This window comes from Erythrolamprus reginae, chromosome 1 (genome assembly GCF_031021105.1).
Source record: "Erythrolamprus reginae isolate rEryReg1 chromosome 1, rEryReg1.hap1, whole genome shotgun sequence".
Lineage (NCBI taxonomy): Eukaryota > Metazoa > Chordata > Lepidosauria > Squamata > Dipsadidae > Erythrolamprus > Erythrolamprus reginae.
This window is the reverse complement of record NC_091950.1, coordinates 161,526,833-161,544,356: the sequence shown is the minus strand read 5'-3', so window position 1 is coordinate 161,544,356 and position 17,524 is coordinate 161,526,833. Positions and strand designations below refer to the sequence as shown.

At 40.1% G+C, this 17,524-nt stretch overlaps 1 protein-coding gene across 3 annotated transcripts in view; it reads left to right on the top strand.

Annotated features, from left to right (window-relative positions):
• The window catches only part of CFAP221 (cilia and flagella associated protein 221), a 41,257-nt gene extending 24,611 nt beyond the window's left edge, over positions 1–16,646 (top strand). For 2 of the 3 annotated variants that reach the window (XM_070730803.1, XM_070730811.1), the window contains exons 14-25: positions 778–873; positions 3,701–3,800; positions 4,804–4,940; positions 5,657–5,737; positions 6,657–6,764; positions 6,861–7,001; positions 8,156–8,308; positions 8,388–8,488; positions 10,473–10,565; positions 10,725–10,829; positions 12,317–12,382; positions 15,877–16,646. In XM_070730803.1, coding sequence (XP_070586904.1) covers positions 778–873; positions 3,701–3,800; positions 4,804–4,940; positions 5,657–5,737; positions 6,657–6,764; positions 6,861–7,001; positions 8,156–8,308; positions 8,388–8,488; positions 10,473–10,565; positions 10,725–10,829; positions 12,317–12,382; positions 15,877–16,000 — 1,305 coding nt within the window. In that variant the 3' untranslated portion in view covers positions 16,001–16,646. Of the gene's footprint in view, positions 1–777; positions 874–3,700; positions 3,801–4,803; positions 4,941–5,656; positions 5,738–6,656; positions 6,765–6,860; positions 7,002–8,155; positions 8,309–8,387; positions 8,489–9,466; positions 9,573–10,472; positions 10,566–10,724; positions 10,830–12,316; positions 12,383–15,876 lie in introns of all 3 variants that reach the window. The other variant, XR_011557098.1, reaches the window with a different exon arrangement.
• The last annotated feature ends 878 nt before the right edge of the window (positions 16,647–17,524 follow it).

Sequence of the window (17,524 nt, the reverse complement as noted above, 5' to 3'; positions counted from 1 at the left end):
ATGGGACCCGGAGAAGGCCCACTCTGTGCGATCTAATCAGTTGCTGGGACGTGTGAGACAAAAAGCAGTCCCGTAAATAATGTGGTCCTAACCACATAACCTTTGGACACTGCAGCTGTCATAAATACATGCCAGTTGCCAAGCATTTTGACAAGATGACGGTGGGTATGCTACCAACAGTCGCAAATGTGAAAAACGTTCATCAGTCACTTTTTTCCCAGTGCTGTTGTAACTTCAAACAGTCACTAAGTGAATGGTTGTAACCCGAGAACTACCTGTAGTTATTAATAGGTACTGCTTAAGGAACTGGTTTGCTCAAGGAACATCTGTCAACCTAGCAGTTCGAAAGCATGTAAAAATGCAAATAGAAAAATAGGGACCACCTTGGTGGGAAGGTAACAGCGTTCCATGCGCCTTTGGCACCTAGTCATGCTGCTCACAGGACCACAGAGACCTCATCAGACAGCCCTGGCTCTTCGGCTTTGAAATGGAGATGAGCATGACTAGCATGTATGTTCATGGGAACGACCAGCATATATGTGCGAGGAAAACCTTGACCTTTTTACCTTTAAGGAACTGGTGCAAGCTTCAGGGTTCTTCCCTACTTTTGTACTGCTTACTGCTTACCAATTTTGGGCAGATACAAAGTTCAGGATTCCTGACTAATCTTCCATTGTTAAATTAAATGTAGTACATTAATTTGGTAGTATCACTGTTTAAAATTCCAAACTCTGAGCATTTATGTGGCTGCAACTTTCTTCTCTTGTCTGCCAATAGAGTCCCCAATTTCAGCCGACTTTTGACCTTCTGCTTAATAATCCTTGGTATCACAAGCACAGAATTCAACAGCGATTCCAACAAGCTGCACGAAAGGTACTGAAACAAAATTGCTGCAGGTAAATACGCATATGCAGATACCAGCTGCAGATATACTTATTCATTTTTGCACAGACTTTTTCTGATCCTATAGATATACGGTGGTACCTGATCAATTTGCCTAAGAGATGAGCGCTTTTTAAAATTGTACTTATTGGAGCTATTGCAGGGGTGTGTTCCGGTTCATTTTGCTGCCAGTTCGGTTGCGCTGGGTGGTGCCGGGTGCGCACATGCGTTTCACACGTGTGTGCCCCCTGCAGCAATGAAAAAATCGCTTCTGCGCATGCACAGAAACAAAATCCAAGAAGTGGCTCTGTGTCATCATTGGCAATTTACTAACGGTTCTAAAGAACCATTTAGAACTGGTAGGAACCCACCTCTGCGCTATTGTAGATTCACAGTGTTTACGTGCATGAATAGAGTTGTGTATTTTTCCCAGAAATACTTTCCATTTAGTTGAAATGGAAAGGGTAGAGTCTATATTTGTAATTTCCTTTGGGCTAAACTCTGTGGAGGTCTGTTTCCCCCCCCCCACACACTTTTTAGAACATATAATAGGATCGTGTAAATATTCTCTATGATTTATTTTTCATAAAATAGAAACATCATCCTTTGTATTTTGCTCCAGTATGAAAAGTTCTAAGATCTGATTAAAATAAAAAAGTCTAAGCATTAAAATGAAGAAATTCCAATATATATTATAAAGCTATTATAACCTTTAATATTCGCAACACTTGGCTCTAATTTTTTTAAAATATCGACTGATAAATCTTCTAAGTTTAGAAAAATATGTCTCAATTTTCAATAAGAAAATGCTCTGCTAAATTGAAATAATTTGAAATGTATCATCTCTGTTTAGCCAGTATTAATACTGTTTTGTGCACTCCAAAGAATAATATCTTATTATCGAAGGATATTATTGGGGGGGGAATTATTGACCCCCTCAGAGAGGGTCCGCAACTTGGGCGTCCTCCTCGATCCACAGCTCACATTAGAAAAACATCTCTCAGCTGTGGCGAGGGGGGCGTTTGCCCAGGTTCACCTGGTGCACCAGTTGCGGCCCTATCTAGACCGGGACTCATTGCTCACAGTCACTCATGCCCTCATCACCTCGAGGTTCGACTACTGTAATGCTCTCTACATGGGGCTACCTTTGAAAAGTGTTCGGAAACTTCAGATTGTGCAGAATGCAGCTGCGAGAGCAGTCATGGGCTTACCTAGGTATGCCCATGTTTCACCATCACTCCGCAGTCTGCATTGGCTGCCGATCAGTTTCCGGTCACAATTCAAAGTATTGGTTATGACCTTTAAAGCCCTTCATGGCATTGGACCAGAATATCTCCGAGACCGCCTCCTGCCGCATGAATCCCAGCGACCGATTAGGTCCCACAGAGTGGGCCTTCTCCGGGTCCCGTCAACTAAACAATGTCGGTTGGCGGGCCCCAGGGGAAGAGCCTTCTCTGTGGCGGCACCGGCCCTCTGGAACCAACTCCCCCTGGAGATTAGAACTGCCCCTACTCTTCCTGCCTTCCGTAAACTCCTTAAAACCCACCTTTGCCGTCAGGCATGGGGGAACTGAAACATCTTCCCCTGGGCATGTTTAATTTATATATGGTATGCTTGTGTGTATGTCTGTTAGTATATGGGGTCTTTTTTAAATCTTTAATATTTTAAATTGTCAGATTATTTATGATTTGTTTCCACGTGTTGTGAGCCGCCCCGAGTCTTCGGAGAGGGGCGGCATACAAATCTATGTAATAAATAAATAATAAAATAAATAAATAAAATGCAGTAATTCAATTCTTGATTTTAACAAGACATTATATTTATTTTCTCCCCATGGGTCATACTATTCTGCTGATCAAATTGTATTTCAATAAATTCATGCTATTAACTAGTTTTAATTCGCTATTGCAGTTGTTATGTTTACTCTTTTCAATACAGCACTACCGTACCTTTTGAGGTAACTATTTGGCGAAATTAATATGAGATAGTTAATTTCTCCAAATAAATAAGTGATGATAATAAAAACGCCCCCCTGCACTTTTTGCTTTTTAATTGGCTCAAATCTAGATATCATGGTTATGAAGCTTAACTGGCTTCATATCATGTTTAATTTGACAAATTACAACTAGTCATTGTCTAGTAATGAGTATCAGAATATTTACTATGGAAAGTTTTGTGTTCCTTTAAACCTTTTGTTCCTATAATTTTGAAAGATTATTTTTAGAAATTTGGGTGTTCAGTTACAGCTAGGATAAGCCGAGGTATGCACTGCAATCTATTTACTCCCAATGTGTTTAGTCTATTATTCCCCGTTATGCTACTTTCCAGATATTTGAGACCTGCAGCTTCCACAGTCATAGCCTACATAGCTAAATACCAGGATTACTGAGGATTCTGGGAGTTGTAGCCACCAAGTTCTGAGTAATTACAATAATGCATTGGTGATCATCCATCATCTTTCAGTTATTTTATATAATTTCAGGAACATTTTGCAATTTTTGACTTGTTTGCAAAAAGTTAAAAACAGTATTTTGGCCTGTTGTCTCCAATATATATTGTTGTGATATCTCAGTGTTTATTTATTGTGCTTTAGTTTAAAAACATATGCCAAAGAATTATTTGTTTAACTGTTTTCAAGATTGTTCTATAAACATTTATGTTCTATAAACATTTATATTTTTAATAGAGAAAAGCTGAGCCTCACTTTTTAGTCGACTGATGGCACCTAGCTGAACATATCTCAAAGATAGACCACTCAAAGAACACTTTACAGAATTACTAAAAAACCCCACTGAATAGGTTTTAATCATTGTTATAGGTCCTGATTCAGATTCGGCTAGATAAAGTGATAAATTTGCTTCATAACGTATTTAAGAAGTACAAAGAACAAGAAGAGGAAGAGAAGAGATTGATAACAGGTAACTCTCAGAATTACAAACTACTGCCAGTTTTTGCTTCTTTTACACAGTGTTTCTCTAATAGTGGAGTGGGCCCCCTGGGGGGTGCATGACCCTAGGGAACATGCTTTTTTGCCACAGGGGGTAGAGGATTTTTCACCAAACAATAGCACACAGCACAGAGTAAGAGATATGAAGTGCATATAACAAACCCTTAAGAGACACTGTGGAAAAATATTTCACAGGGATGAAAAGAAAGGAGGAGAGAGATGGAGATAATGTGACAAATGTACGTCTCGTGAAAGCTACGATAAGGAAATGTGATGAAGCGTATGTAGTGCTTGGTTTCACTGTGACTATGGTGGGAGATAAGGAAAGACATGGTATATTTACCATGTCTAAAAATGTTGGCAGCGGACAGCATAAAGCCAAATAAATTAAGGCGTCACTTAAACACACTACACCCCAATCATACTGATAAGCCGCTTGAGTTTTTTCAACAAAAACGTGCTGAATATTTCAAACAATCGTCCCTGTGAAGAGTTGGGGGCACACGAAATGTTTACTTCTTCCAAGGGAGTGCACAACAGAAAATAACTGAGAAACACTGTTTTACAAGTACAGGCCAATTAAAATATTTACCGCCACAATGTGTAAAATGTGTGATGAAAACATGGAATTTATTAGATGTAAGTAATTAGAAAAACATTTCCATGAAGGCAATTTCCATTGTCAAGTGGGCCCAGTTTTTTTCATTGTTCTGCATTTCCCCAGTTCTTTGTTGCTGGGCCATAACTCACAATTATTGAAGCCATAGAAGATGGGTAAATAGGTTGTCCCATTTGACACATAAAAATCAAATGATAGAGCACAAGGAAAAAGTGAAAAGATACAGCTTGTCCTCTTCTTCCTCATCTTTGGAATCAAAAGGTAAATGACTAGATGAAGCACCAGAATGCATCTGTCACCCATCCAATGTTTCTTCAGATCTTAGCATTTGTCCATGTCTGTCTCCATGTGGCAGAATGCAGCAGTTTTAAAACATCCAGCACAGCTGCCATAAACGAAGAGGAGAAGAGAATGCCTTTTGCCATGATTGCAGCTCGAATACAGCCATTTGAATTCCCTACTTACAATCCTCCACAATGGGCTGATGAACTGGTAAGTACCACCAGGAGGATATCAACAATGCAATCCCTATGAATCCTTTTTGAACCCTCTTTTTTCTGAAGTCACCAATCTATATAGAACCAACATCAATGAAGCTGTCAAAACAAGTTTGTGAACATTATGAGCACTAAATCTCAATTCTCTTAATTTTTCACAATTGTACTTTTAGATGTTAAAGGTATTATCCTAAAACAGTTGTTGGATTTTTTATTTCCTTTCCATGAACCAATATGGCTATTCAAGTTAAAACTGATTCACCAAATGTTCTCATAAATTTATTTATTTAGAAAATATATATGGCCATCCATATTAAAATATATTCTCTGGGTAGCTAGCAACCAAATAACAAAAAAAAAAAAAATTAAAAAAAACCTATAGCCCCTATTACCAAACAAACTATACATAGAATGTAAAGGGTTGGGGTATATTGAAACAGAGTCAAGGGAATGGTGGTGAAAAATAGACATTTTTATCACGGAAGAAGAAATAGAATAGGAAGTGAGGAAGGAAAAATGAATCTCTGACGCTTGCTCCCTTCAGTAGCTTACTTTTCCAAGGGTCAAGTTGGAAGAATTTTTTAAAAAATGGAAATCAAGATTTTGCTGATACAATGCTAACTTTTAAAGTTTTGGGGATTGGTTTGGTTTTGATTTTGCAAATCCACATAACAACTTGATTTGTTGCTTCTTTTTATTTTCTCCCTCCAGGCACCAGAAGTTTTGGGCATAGTTCCTCATAAGTCTATTTCAGTGAAAATCAAACAGCTCCACCACTTTTATGATCTAAAGGTTAGCTGCAATTGATCGAATCATGTTTGGTAGTCAAATTAATGCATTCTGTGCAAGCAGTAGTTTAGTGGCTGTGCCCAATTTGGCATCTCCAAGTATGTAGGATTTCAATTGCAGCCCGAGATGACAGTAAGTTCATTTTTAATTGGGGGGGTTGGAATTTTAGAGGAGCAGAATATAGGCAGTTCTGAATATAGCCAGTTAAAGAAACTGCCCCTGCTGGGCTCCCACTGTAACCATGCCACCTATCAGTAAGGAGGGTCCAAGAGTGCTTTTGTACCTACTCCCAAGGATCTTCTCTCACCCTATCAGTACCCCTTAGTTCAAATGCACACAGGCAGTCCTCAGTGTACAACTACAATCAAGCCCATCATTTCTGTTCTTAAGTGAGACATTTGTTAAGGGAGTTTTGCCCCATTTTACGACCTTTCTTGCCACTGTTAAGTTAGTAACACGGTCGTTAAGTGAATCTGGCTTCCTCATTGACTTGAGTTTTGATTATATGACCATGGGGATGTGTGGGGCCGTTAAGTGTGACATACAGTTCCAACTCACTTTTTTTGAGTGCCATTGCAATATGGAATGGTTACCAAATGTACTATTGTAAGTTGTGGACCACCTGTACATTTTTGGGACTGTACAGCTTCTGTGAGTCCAGGAAGAGATGCAACCTCTTGAAGGAGCCCAACAAGAGAGGCATGGATGCCCACATGTGCCTATGAAGGATCTTTGCTGCTTCAGATTCAAAGCACAGGGCATCCATGGCACAACACTTTTCCTTGTACCAAGAGATCTTTTGTAGCAAGTTATATGCGGGGTGTGTGAATCATGAACAGCCAGGTGCTTTTCAAATTTAATTTGGTTCATTCATTTGATTTTCAGGGCTATCTGTTTTTGTTTTGTTTTCTTTTATCTCAAGGTACCCCAGCATTTCAGTAGCATGGCATACCAACCATTCTGTGTACATCATGCAGCCACTTGTTACAAGGTTCCAAAGTATTCTCAAACTCTGAAGTCAGGCGCAGAGGTAATTAGTCTGTTCTGTGTTTTACTTTTCTTTTCTGGGTCTGTTGTTTTGGTCATGCTATGTCCATGAATTAATTTTCGGCCTTTTTTTTTTCAGAGAGAGCTGATTCCACTAATATCTGCCTCTAAAGAAGAACCCTCAGTTGCCCAGGCTGAGGAATTGGACACTTCCCTCTTAAACCTGAAAGCCCCTGAAGCTTTGCTTCACCCTCCAAACCATTATCCAGTTCAAATTTTTGTGAGTAAAACAGACAGAGTAAGGAACCAACAAAGGATGAGGAATGCACATAGATAAAATTGTTGCTACATAATTTTAGAACAGTTGTATTTTAGCCGTTTTCACTCCAAGGATGTCTCTCCATCAGCAGCCAATTTTCATTTGTCCCTTGGATGGAAGCCTTTTTTAAAATGCAACTTCCAACTATAAAAGTTTAATAGCATGATTTATTTGAGCATCATTGGTGAGGTTTGCATAGTCCACTAAGATTCAGCCTAAAGAGGCTACTTTCCCACAGTAGAAAAGGAGCAGCTGTATTTTGCTATGGTGAATGAACTCAGTCAAAAATATCGAATCACTAATCACAACGTTCAGAATTGCTAGGTTAATAGTCTTTCTTAACAGAATCAGCATGTCATCCTGTGTGACTTGGTTTTATATGCTAATACAGTGATCCCTCATTTATCGTGGGTGTTACATTCCAGGACTACTCGCAATAAAGGAAAATCCGCGAAGTAGGGACGCTATATTTATTTAAGTATTTATACACTATTTTAAGGCTTTAAAAGCTTTCCCCCACACTTTTATGCTACATAAACCTTTCCCATTCCCTTAATAACCATTCGCACACTGTTCTGTGCATGTATTGTACCTTTACACTTACTGTAAAATGTTTTGAATTCCTAAACCTATGCGATGAAATGATGCTCCACGTGAAATGGCCGAATATAGGAGCAGACTATGAGATGGGGAAGCTGCGCACAGATGAAAAGTAAACGCACTACTATACTGAGCCAATCAAGCTCTGGGATACAAAGCAGCACTCTCTGGTTGGTCACTTCTCCATCAATCAACCAATCGTGTATAATTTACAATCTCATGTAGGCCAGTAGCGTCTCAGATCGAGTTCCGCAGAAAACCCGCGAAGTAGCGAAAATTTGCAATATATTTTTTCCATTAATATTTTATAAAAACCCGCAATACACCGAGTCCGCGAAAGGCGAACCGCGAAGTGGCAAGGGATCACTGTATGTTTTCTTTTTGATGGCAGTAAAAGCTATGCAAGATAACTGTAAATTTTTCTTTCTTTCTGTTCCACAATTACTTGTCAAGTCCTCCCCCCAGTTGGCCCAAAGGTTTTTCTTGCCTCAATGTTTCTCCTCTTTGTTTTTCAGAATCCTTGTCCAGGACTGCTTGAACTCAAGCTACCCTTGCCCTATGCAGAAACCAACATGGAATATCACATTTGCCCTGCTCCAAAATTTCCAAATTGCAATAAATTTCCAAACGGCACTACAGTTACACAAAAGAGGTTTCTTCATCATAGGGTAAAACTTGTCACTGGAAGTTTTAACAGCTGACAGGGATAGTGGATAGCTTTTCCTAACACGTTTCTGGTCATTTCAGGAAGTGATTCGTGGTGTGACTAACTGGAGAAAGTTCCCACCAGTTATCAATTCAACCCTATCGGGCACACTGCCTCTGAGTAGCATGGCAATGCCGTTTTGGTAAGAATAATTATCATTCTCATTAAAAGCATCTTCACTCGCCAGACCAAAGTGGTCCTTTTTCATTTGGAATACTGCTAAAATGGTAAAGAGAGTTTCAGAAACATAATAGAAAATGTTTGGAAGTATTTGACTTTGTAAGAAGCAGTGGAAAGCCTTTTCCCCAAATTTCTGGATTTTTACAGGCTGTTTTTCTTGAAGAAAAATGCCTTCTGGGTGTTTTAGATCCCCTATATTCCCCACCCACCCACCCCCCAAAATTGGTCATATTTTATAGGTTTGGTTAAAGTCAAAAATATCAAGAGAGGATTAAGCTGATACCTCTGCTATAAATAATACTGCTTCAAAACACATTATATAAGTTGATTAAGTGGAATACTTTTAGTATCCTACTCTTCAGCTTTTTAGGTTCTTAAAGTTGTCTGCTAAAGTCAGTTGAAAACAATTATTATTGCTGATCATTTAGTGCATGGCTCATATTTAGCTATAGGTACAATTCCTGGAGTTTACTTAGTTTGCTTATACTAGGCATTTTTAATAGAAAATCAAGCATAGTTAAAGTGTAAGGCATTGGGAATGGTTTTCAGAAACCAGAAATGTTATACTTTGCTTCTCAGCAAAATGGCAAAATGATTGAAGACTTAATACAGTGAGTGAACAAGTGTGGCTTATTCCACAGGCCATAATTAAAACAAACCTGAGCTTAGCAATGTGTGATGTCAGACACCATACATTCTAGATCGTTAAGAGGAAACAGAAGTAAAGCACGGAAGAGTAGTGGTATACACATAGCCAGGGGTGGGCAGCAGGTAGGATGGGGTGGAACACAGTTCCACTGGCAGAAATGAAGCTGTGTGCCCAGCTTTAGCTGACCATCTCCCCCTCCCATCCTCCTCCTCTTCCTCAGAAAGCGGCAGGGAGACTAGCACCAACAGGTGTTTCAGGGGGACCATTTCCTCCCCCCTCTTTTCTCAACAGCTGATTGGCACCCTTTCGCCTAGCTATCGAGCCTGAGACAGGGTGCAACCCAGGAAGGAGAGCGCGGGAAACGCGAAGCAAATTGTCACCCCAGAGAGCGAAACTGGTGAGGTTGTAAGTCAAGGACTTAACAGTTTACTTGAACGATGATGATCGTTCAAACCACTCCCACCTGGTCACATGGCCGGCAAGCCACTCCTACCCAGTCACATGACCATCAAGCCACACCCACAAAATAAGCCATACCCACAGTGTGGCAGTAAAAATTTTGGCTGCCCATTACTGCATGTAGCCCTCAATTTAACAACCATGCAAAGTTACAACAGCATTGAAAAAAGTGACTTTTGATCAGTTTTCACACTTAGGACCTTTGTAGCATGATCACATGATCATGGGATCAAAATTCAGATGCTTGACAACTGGTTCATATCTACATGACCATTGTTGTGTCCCAAGGTCGCGTGATTGAGCCTTCTGATCAGCAAAATCAACGGTGAAAGCCAGTTTCACTTAATAACCAAATCATTAACTTATCAGTTGCAGTGATTCACTTAACAACTGTGGCAAGAAAGGTTGTAAAATGGGGCAAAACTCACTTAACAAATGTCTCACTTAACAAGATAAATTTTGGGTTAAATTGTGATAGATAAGTCAAGGACTACAAGTAGGAAAGATCCTGTAAGGAATGTGGTTCTTGTTTGTTGTAATGCATTTTTTTAAAAACTTTTTAATTGCTTGGTATTGACTTAGAATAAGATAACATGCTTCATTTATTTATTTTTTTATTTTGGAAAAAAAAAGATGTAGGGATCAAAGCCAGGAAAATGACATCAGTGCTGTAGTTCATCCATATTCAACCTGAAACCCTTGTATTAGAATGCAATGCTTCTATGGATTAGGAGATGTGTAGTCCCAATACAACTGGAAGAGCCAGCTAAAAGGTTAATTTCAATTGTCCTTACCACCTGCTTCCCTTAACTTCTCAATATGATTCTACTTTCTGCAGCATTGATCCTTTCAACCCCTACGTGCTTCCAGATGTTGTGCCTCCAATTTTGCATGGGTTACCACAAGAAGACAAGGAAAATATGGTGGACGAGTAAGTTTTCTCGCCACTATTCATTCCGAATAATTCTATTACGTATCAAGCACTGGGATTTAACATAAGCAGGTGTTTATGTGTGGGCGCATATAAAAGCTCACAAGATTTGCCATCAGACAACTTGAAAAGTAAAATAATCGACAACTTAAATTTTAGAGCGATTGAAGGAGAGGCTGCCGTCTTCCTTACACCGCAGATGATAAAAGCTGAATTTCCACAGATTGACTTCTTAGTAGAAGAGAATAAATCAAAAGAGGGAAGGTATGTCTGTGTCCACTGAAATGTCATGGAAAACCTATGCCCTAGACCTTAAAATGTGGATTGCAGGCAACATGCAGTTGTTCTGAACAGGAAATGCAGGGGTGGAATATTATGAATGGATAGCTTTTGTATGAGAGAAAGAGTGGTTTAAGTGTTTAGTGAACCTTAGGAATAGTCCATAACTATTTATGGATGGTTTTGCCCTTAAGCACAAAATCTGATAGGGTTAGGTACACAATAGATTCAAACTCAGAAGTGTGGTTTTTGTAGCACTGATTAATAGCAAGGAAATAAAATATTTAACCAACCTTTCCTTGAGTTACAGTCTGGAGTTGGGGAAAGGCATTTTTTGTTCCTAAATAATAGTTATTTGGGGGGGGAAATGTTGCCACTTTCCCTGTGTTCAACCCAACCTTGCTTGGATTTTTGTGCCAAAGCAATAAGCTTTATAATGCTGACTGATAAATATTTATTATCTAAGCTTGATTAATTTTTTCTGTTCTTAAGTCTCAAGACAACTAAGTCCCTTAAAAGTGTGTTCCAGGCAACCAACCGTTGTGCCCAAACTGCTACACTGTGCCACCATAAATTGCCAGTGCTTTAGTTCTGGAGAGCTTGCTGTCAGATATATAATTCATTTCATTTAAGCCACATTCACACTAATAAAACATATTGGCGACAAGCTTTTTCATGCAGGGATGTTCCCTACAGGCAGAGTTGAGAAAGAAGACTGGTCCATCATTCTTTGTCCCATCTCTGCACTTATTAGTCTGCATTGGTTGCCGATCAGTTTCCGGTCACAATTCAAAGTGTTGGTTATGACCTATAAAGCCCTTCATGGCACCGGGCCAGTTTATCTCAGGGACCGCCTTCTGCCGCATGAATCCCAGCGACCAGTTAGGTCCCACAGAGTGGGCCTTCTCCGGGTCCCGTCAACTAAACAATGTTGGTTGGCGGAGCCCAGGGGAAGAACCTTCTCTGTGGTGGCCCCGACCCTCTGGAATCAACTCCCCCCAGAGATTAGAATAGCCCCCACCCTCCTTGCCTTTCGTAAGCTCCTCAAAACCCACCTCTGCCATCAGGCATGGGGGAATTAAGATAATCTTTCCCCCTAGGCTTCTACAATTTATGCATGGTATGTTTGTATGTATGATTGGTTTTTATAACAAGGGTTTTTAGCTGTTGTAGTATTGGATTTTTACATTCTGTTTTTTGTCACTGTTGTTAGCCGCCCCGAGTCTTCGGAGAGGGGCGGCATACAAATCCAATCAATCAATCAATACATTCATTCATTCATTCATTCATTCATTCATTCATTCATTCATTCATTTATTTCTGAACACCAGGCCTTCTAAGACATTCCAGAAAAGTCAAATGTTTGCACATTTCTTTATGTCATTCTATTGCTCATAATAAAATTATTACCCAGTAATGGAGGGGTGGTGGGGGTTTTTTTGACAATTATTTCTTTTTTATTTCTCTTTTAGTGAAGGAAATACAGAAGCGAAAGTTGGTTCTTTTTCATCTCTATATAAACCTATGTCTATTTCCAGGTAATGGAATTATCTGAATTGTAAACGCCAATAGATTGCTTTGATATTATTGCTAATAGAAATCATACTGAAGTACATTGTTAGATGTGCAGAGGTTACTTATGGCCATATTCAATGGATTCAAAAGAGCAAAAGGCTGGATGCCCTCAAGGCACTTAGTAAGAAAACTAATAAAGACTGGATTTTAGTAAAATTCAGCAAAGAATTGCAAATATTGCTAAACAATGGGGCTTACTTCCAAAAAGGCCTAATAATGTTTGGTGATTTCTCATTCTTTACAAGTTTTTTTCGAATTTGGGCTTCCTTAACTGATTTTATTGAGATTGGAAGGTTTCTTGCTTTATTTGTCTCTGTAAAAACTCAATAATGCCGCTAGTGCAATTATAGAATAAAAGAGAAACTAGAGTATATTTCAAAGAAATGGGGTTGGTCTTTTTATCATGTTACAGTGTTGCTTTTTTTTAAAAAAAAATGCCATCATAAAATGGCTGTTTTCACAAAAAGGGAAAGCGATGTCACTTTTTTTAATAAAAAAATCCCATTATTTTGCCCTAGGGCAGAGTTTTTTGGAACTTAGCAACTTTAAGAGGTTTGGAATTCTGGAAGTTGGAGTCCATACTGTATCTATTAAAGTTGTCAGGTTCCAAAAACCCTACTCTACCACTTCAATACAAAATAAAGATGGGATATGAACATAAGCTTTCTTTTTATTCTACAGTTCTTTAGGGTCAGACATTCAAAACATACTTTTCTTTCTCTACTTCTCTCATCCCACCCCACCTCATCCTATCGTATATCTCCCACTTGCCAACATACAAGATCTTTCCCCTCTCTCCAGTGCTGTTTTTTGTTTTTTATGGTCAGGATTTTTTTGTCAGGTACGTATTGGTGGTATACAGAGATATAATAATATTTATATACATTAGGACAGTGTTTCCCAACCTTTTTTGAGCCGCGGCACATTATTCATATTTTCAAAATCCTGGGGAACATTGAAGGGGAGGGGCGGGCTAAAGAAAAGTTTGGACAAAAAAAACCTCTCTTCCTCCCTTTTGCTCTATTTCTCCCTCTTTCTTTTCCTTCCTTCCCTTCTTTCTCTCCATCCCTCTTTCTTTCTTCCTCTCTTTTTTGCTCTCTTTCTCTCTCCCTCCTTCCCTTCCTCTATATCTTTCTCTCTCCCTTGCTCTCTCTCTCTCTCTCTTGCTATCTCTTTCTTGCTTTTTTCTCTCTTTCTTGCTCTCTCTCTTTCTTTTACTGTCTCTTGCTATATGTCTCTTTCTTTCTCTTTGCCTCTCTTGCTATCTCTCTTTCTCTCTCTTTCTCTCTCTCTGTCTCTCTTGCTATGTCTCTCTTTCTTTCTCTTTCTCTCTCTCTCTGCCTCTCTTGCTAAGTCTCTCTTTTTCTCTTGCTATGTCTCTCTTTCTTTTTCTCTCTCTCTGCCTCTCTTTCTATGTCTCTCTTTCTCTCTCTCTTTCTCTATCTCTCTTTCTCTGCCTCTCTTGCTGTCTCTCTTTCTTGCTCTGTCTCTCTTTCTCTGTCTCTCTTGCTATGTCTCTCTTTCTTTCTCTCTCTCTCTGCCTCTCTTATATGTCTCTCTTTTTTTCTCTCTCTCTCTCAGCTGACTGCAAGCGGGAGCCCTGATGGCGGCAGCTGGACATGCTGCTGGACACCGTATATGCCAGGCCCGCAGCACCAACATGTACGACGTCCAGCAGCATGTCCAACCGCCACCGTCAGGGCTCCCGCTTGCAGTCAGCTGAGAGAGAGAGAGAGAGCTCCCTCTCGCCGCCGCCTGGAGCTCCCTCTTGCCGCCGCCATCTCCCCGCGACTGCCTGCGGCCGCTGCAGCCACCACCCCACCACCCCACTCCCACCGCCAGTGCCCTCCCGCCGGGCCACAAAGGACACTTGCCGCCGACGCCAGGGAAGCTCCAGCTGGGCGGGGCGCTGCCGGTGCCTCCGTCTTGGGGCTCCCACTCGCAGCTGTTCCCCGGCTCCTGCCTGATGCCGCGGTTTCTGGCGCTCTCCTGCTGGGCCCCAAAGAAGGAAGGCGGGAAAAAGGCGCGAAGAATGAAGCTCTCCTTCTTCCTGCCTTCCTTCTTTGGGGCCCAGCAGGAGAGCGCCCAAAACTGCGGCATCGAGCAGGAGCCGGGGGACAGCTGCGAGCGGGAGCTCCAGGTCGGCACCGGCAGCGCCCCGCCCAGCTGGAGCTTCCCTAGGCGCTTCACGGCACACCTGACCGTGTCTCGCGGCACACTAGTGTGCCACGGCACACCGGTTGGGAAACGCTGCATTAGGACAGGGGACGGAAGGCACTCTGGTGCACTTATGCAGGCCCCTTACTGACCTCTTAGGAATTGGGAGAGGTCAATAGTGGATAGTCTAAGGGTAAAGTTTTGGGGATTAGGGGATGATACCACAGAGTCTGGTAGTGAGTCTGGTAGTGAGTTCTTTCCAAGCATGTAGAAGATTTTTGTTCCTTCCCTCATTGTCAATAACACTTAGAACATGGGTGTCAAACTCGCAGCCCAGGGGCCAAATGTGTCATATGCTGGGCATGTTCACTCCTGGTTTAGTGAAATGGGGGGGGGGGTCACGTGATGACAATGTGACATCACAAGTTTGACACCCCTGACTTAGAACATATGGAAGCCACTTAATTGATTCTGCTCCCTGAGGCAGAAAGAGAAAACTGGTTTAGCCTTCTGATAAAAGCTGCTCCTTAAGGAGCAGTTAATTTTGTCAAGATTGCTAAACTCATGATGAAGCACACCAGGGAACTCACTCCATCTTTTCCTGTACAGAGGAAATTTAATTGTACCAAATAAGTAATCCATCCTTCCCCTTGAAGGTCTGTAGAACCAATTTTTACAGAACTGTTTTTTTAAAAAATCTATATTTATTTATTTATTTATTTTATTTTTATACCGCCCTTCTCCTTAGACTCAGGGCGGCTTACAGCATGTTAGCAATAGCACTTTTTAACAGAGCCAGCCTAATGCCCTCACAATCTGGGTCCTCATTTTACCCACCTCGGAAGGATGGAAGGCTGAGTCAACCTTGAGCCGGTGATGAGATTTGAACCGCTGACCTTCAGATCTATAGTCAGCTTCACTGGCTTGCAGTACAGCACTCTACCTGCTGCACCACCCAGGCTCATATATTTATAAGTTGGCCAGGCTATCCAGTTTGGAAAGCAAAACTAAGACAACCTAATTAAAACGGAATCTATGGTAAAAATAGAATTTATTTTGTTAGTCTGATTCTATTTGAATTCTAAGAACAGTTTTAAACAACAGCAGATTATGGATGATAATATAAGATTATATTTTGAGACTTCAAGGTATAATCCAAATATATAACTTTGGCAGCAAATCTTTTATTTTCCAAATCATTATTTACCTAGCCTTGTTTATTTAAAACAGTGTTTCCTTTTGCTAGTCTGAAAACAACCTAATTCACATGTTCAACCTTTTTCTGTATTCTTATTTCTAGTGATGTGAGGGACCTTGTGGATTCATATATTGGGAGTGAGAAAAATATATATGGCCGAAGGTTTTCAGAAACTTCGGAGAAACTGAAAGAGAAGACAATTGACAAGACTATGGTCCTAAATTAGATTGCCTCTTTGGGACAGGCTTGAATGTTTTTAAGTGCCATTCACATTTTCCTATGTTTCTTATAATGTGAGTCACCCAGTAGGGACACACAACATTCTAGTGATTCAGGAACAGAACATTCCAGAGAGCTCCAAAACATTCTGTTCCCCTTCTAGATTATGTCAAACTGAGAAGAAATAGAACATTCCAGTGTTTTTCCCACTTCTAAATTGTCAAATTTTGGTTAGCCTTAGTGCCCCTACTGTTATACTTCCATGCAAGATATTATAACTTTGCAAATTAAATTGTATTTGTGCAGGAGCCTCTGCTATACAAAATGAAGCATATATTTCCTAGCTACTGAGAATTAATTTTGTATGTTATCGCAGGGAAAAGTGTCAAATAAGTTGTTAAGTGTATGATAATCCTCCTTGGGTAATTGCCAATTTGATCTTCTGTGTTCCTTATTTCTTACTTTCATATCCTATGTGACCTCTTTAATTATTGCTGTTAATATGTATATATTTATCCATCCTGTTAAAATTCCTAGATTGGCCAATGTATGCATAAAACCACCTAAACTATTTTTATATCTGTGCATGTATAGTGTTGTCAGTCTCCTGTGAATGAACACTTAGCACTTTCCAATAAAACATAGAAAAAGTACTACATTCTGTATTTGTGCTGAGTGGCTATAATATGAATAGTTGTAAAAGCTGGACTGCTGTGAATTATTTGATTCTCTTATATTCCTGAGTCTAACTACAAGTCAAATAAATTAGGTCAGTAGTAGGTAGGATCAGATGGTTTGAACTTCATTTCTTGTTAGCTGTATCCAGTGCAACCATGGACAAGGGACCAGGAGCGGAGTTTACACTTTTACAAGAGTTGCACTAATTTGCCAACCCCTGGAAAAAGCACATTAAGTAGAAAAGGTAGTCAGGAATAAGCAAACACATGGCCCTGCTCACAACATGAATCCAGATAAAAGATTAACAGAGTTGGAAGGGACTTTGTAGGTCAAATAATAATAATATTAATATATAATATATTATTATTATTATTATTATTATTATTATTATTATTATTATTATTATTTAGATTTGTATGCCGCCCCTCTCCGAAGACTCTAGTCCAATCCCCCTCTCAAGCAGGAGACCCTACACTATTTCTGACAAATGGCAGTCCAATTTCCTCTTGAAAGATTAAAGTGATGAAGCTTCCACAACTTCTGAAAGCAAGCTGTTCCATTGGTTGTTTGTTCTCACTGTCAGAAAGTTCCTTCTTATTTCTCGGTTGAATCTCTCCTTGATCAGTTTCCATCCATTATTCCTTGTCTGGCCTTTAGGTGATTTGGAAAATAGTTTGACCCTCTCCTTTCTGTGGCAGACCCTCAAATATTGGAACATTGCTATCTGTCTCCCTGGTCCTTCTCTTCACTAGACTACCCATGTCTAGTTCCTGTAACCATCTTCATATGTTTTAATCTCCAATCCCCTAATCATCTTTGTTGCTCTCCTCTGCACTTTTTCTAGAGTCTCAAC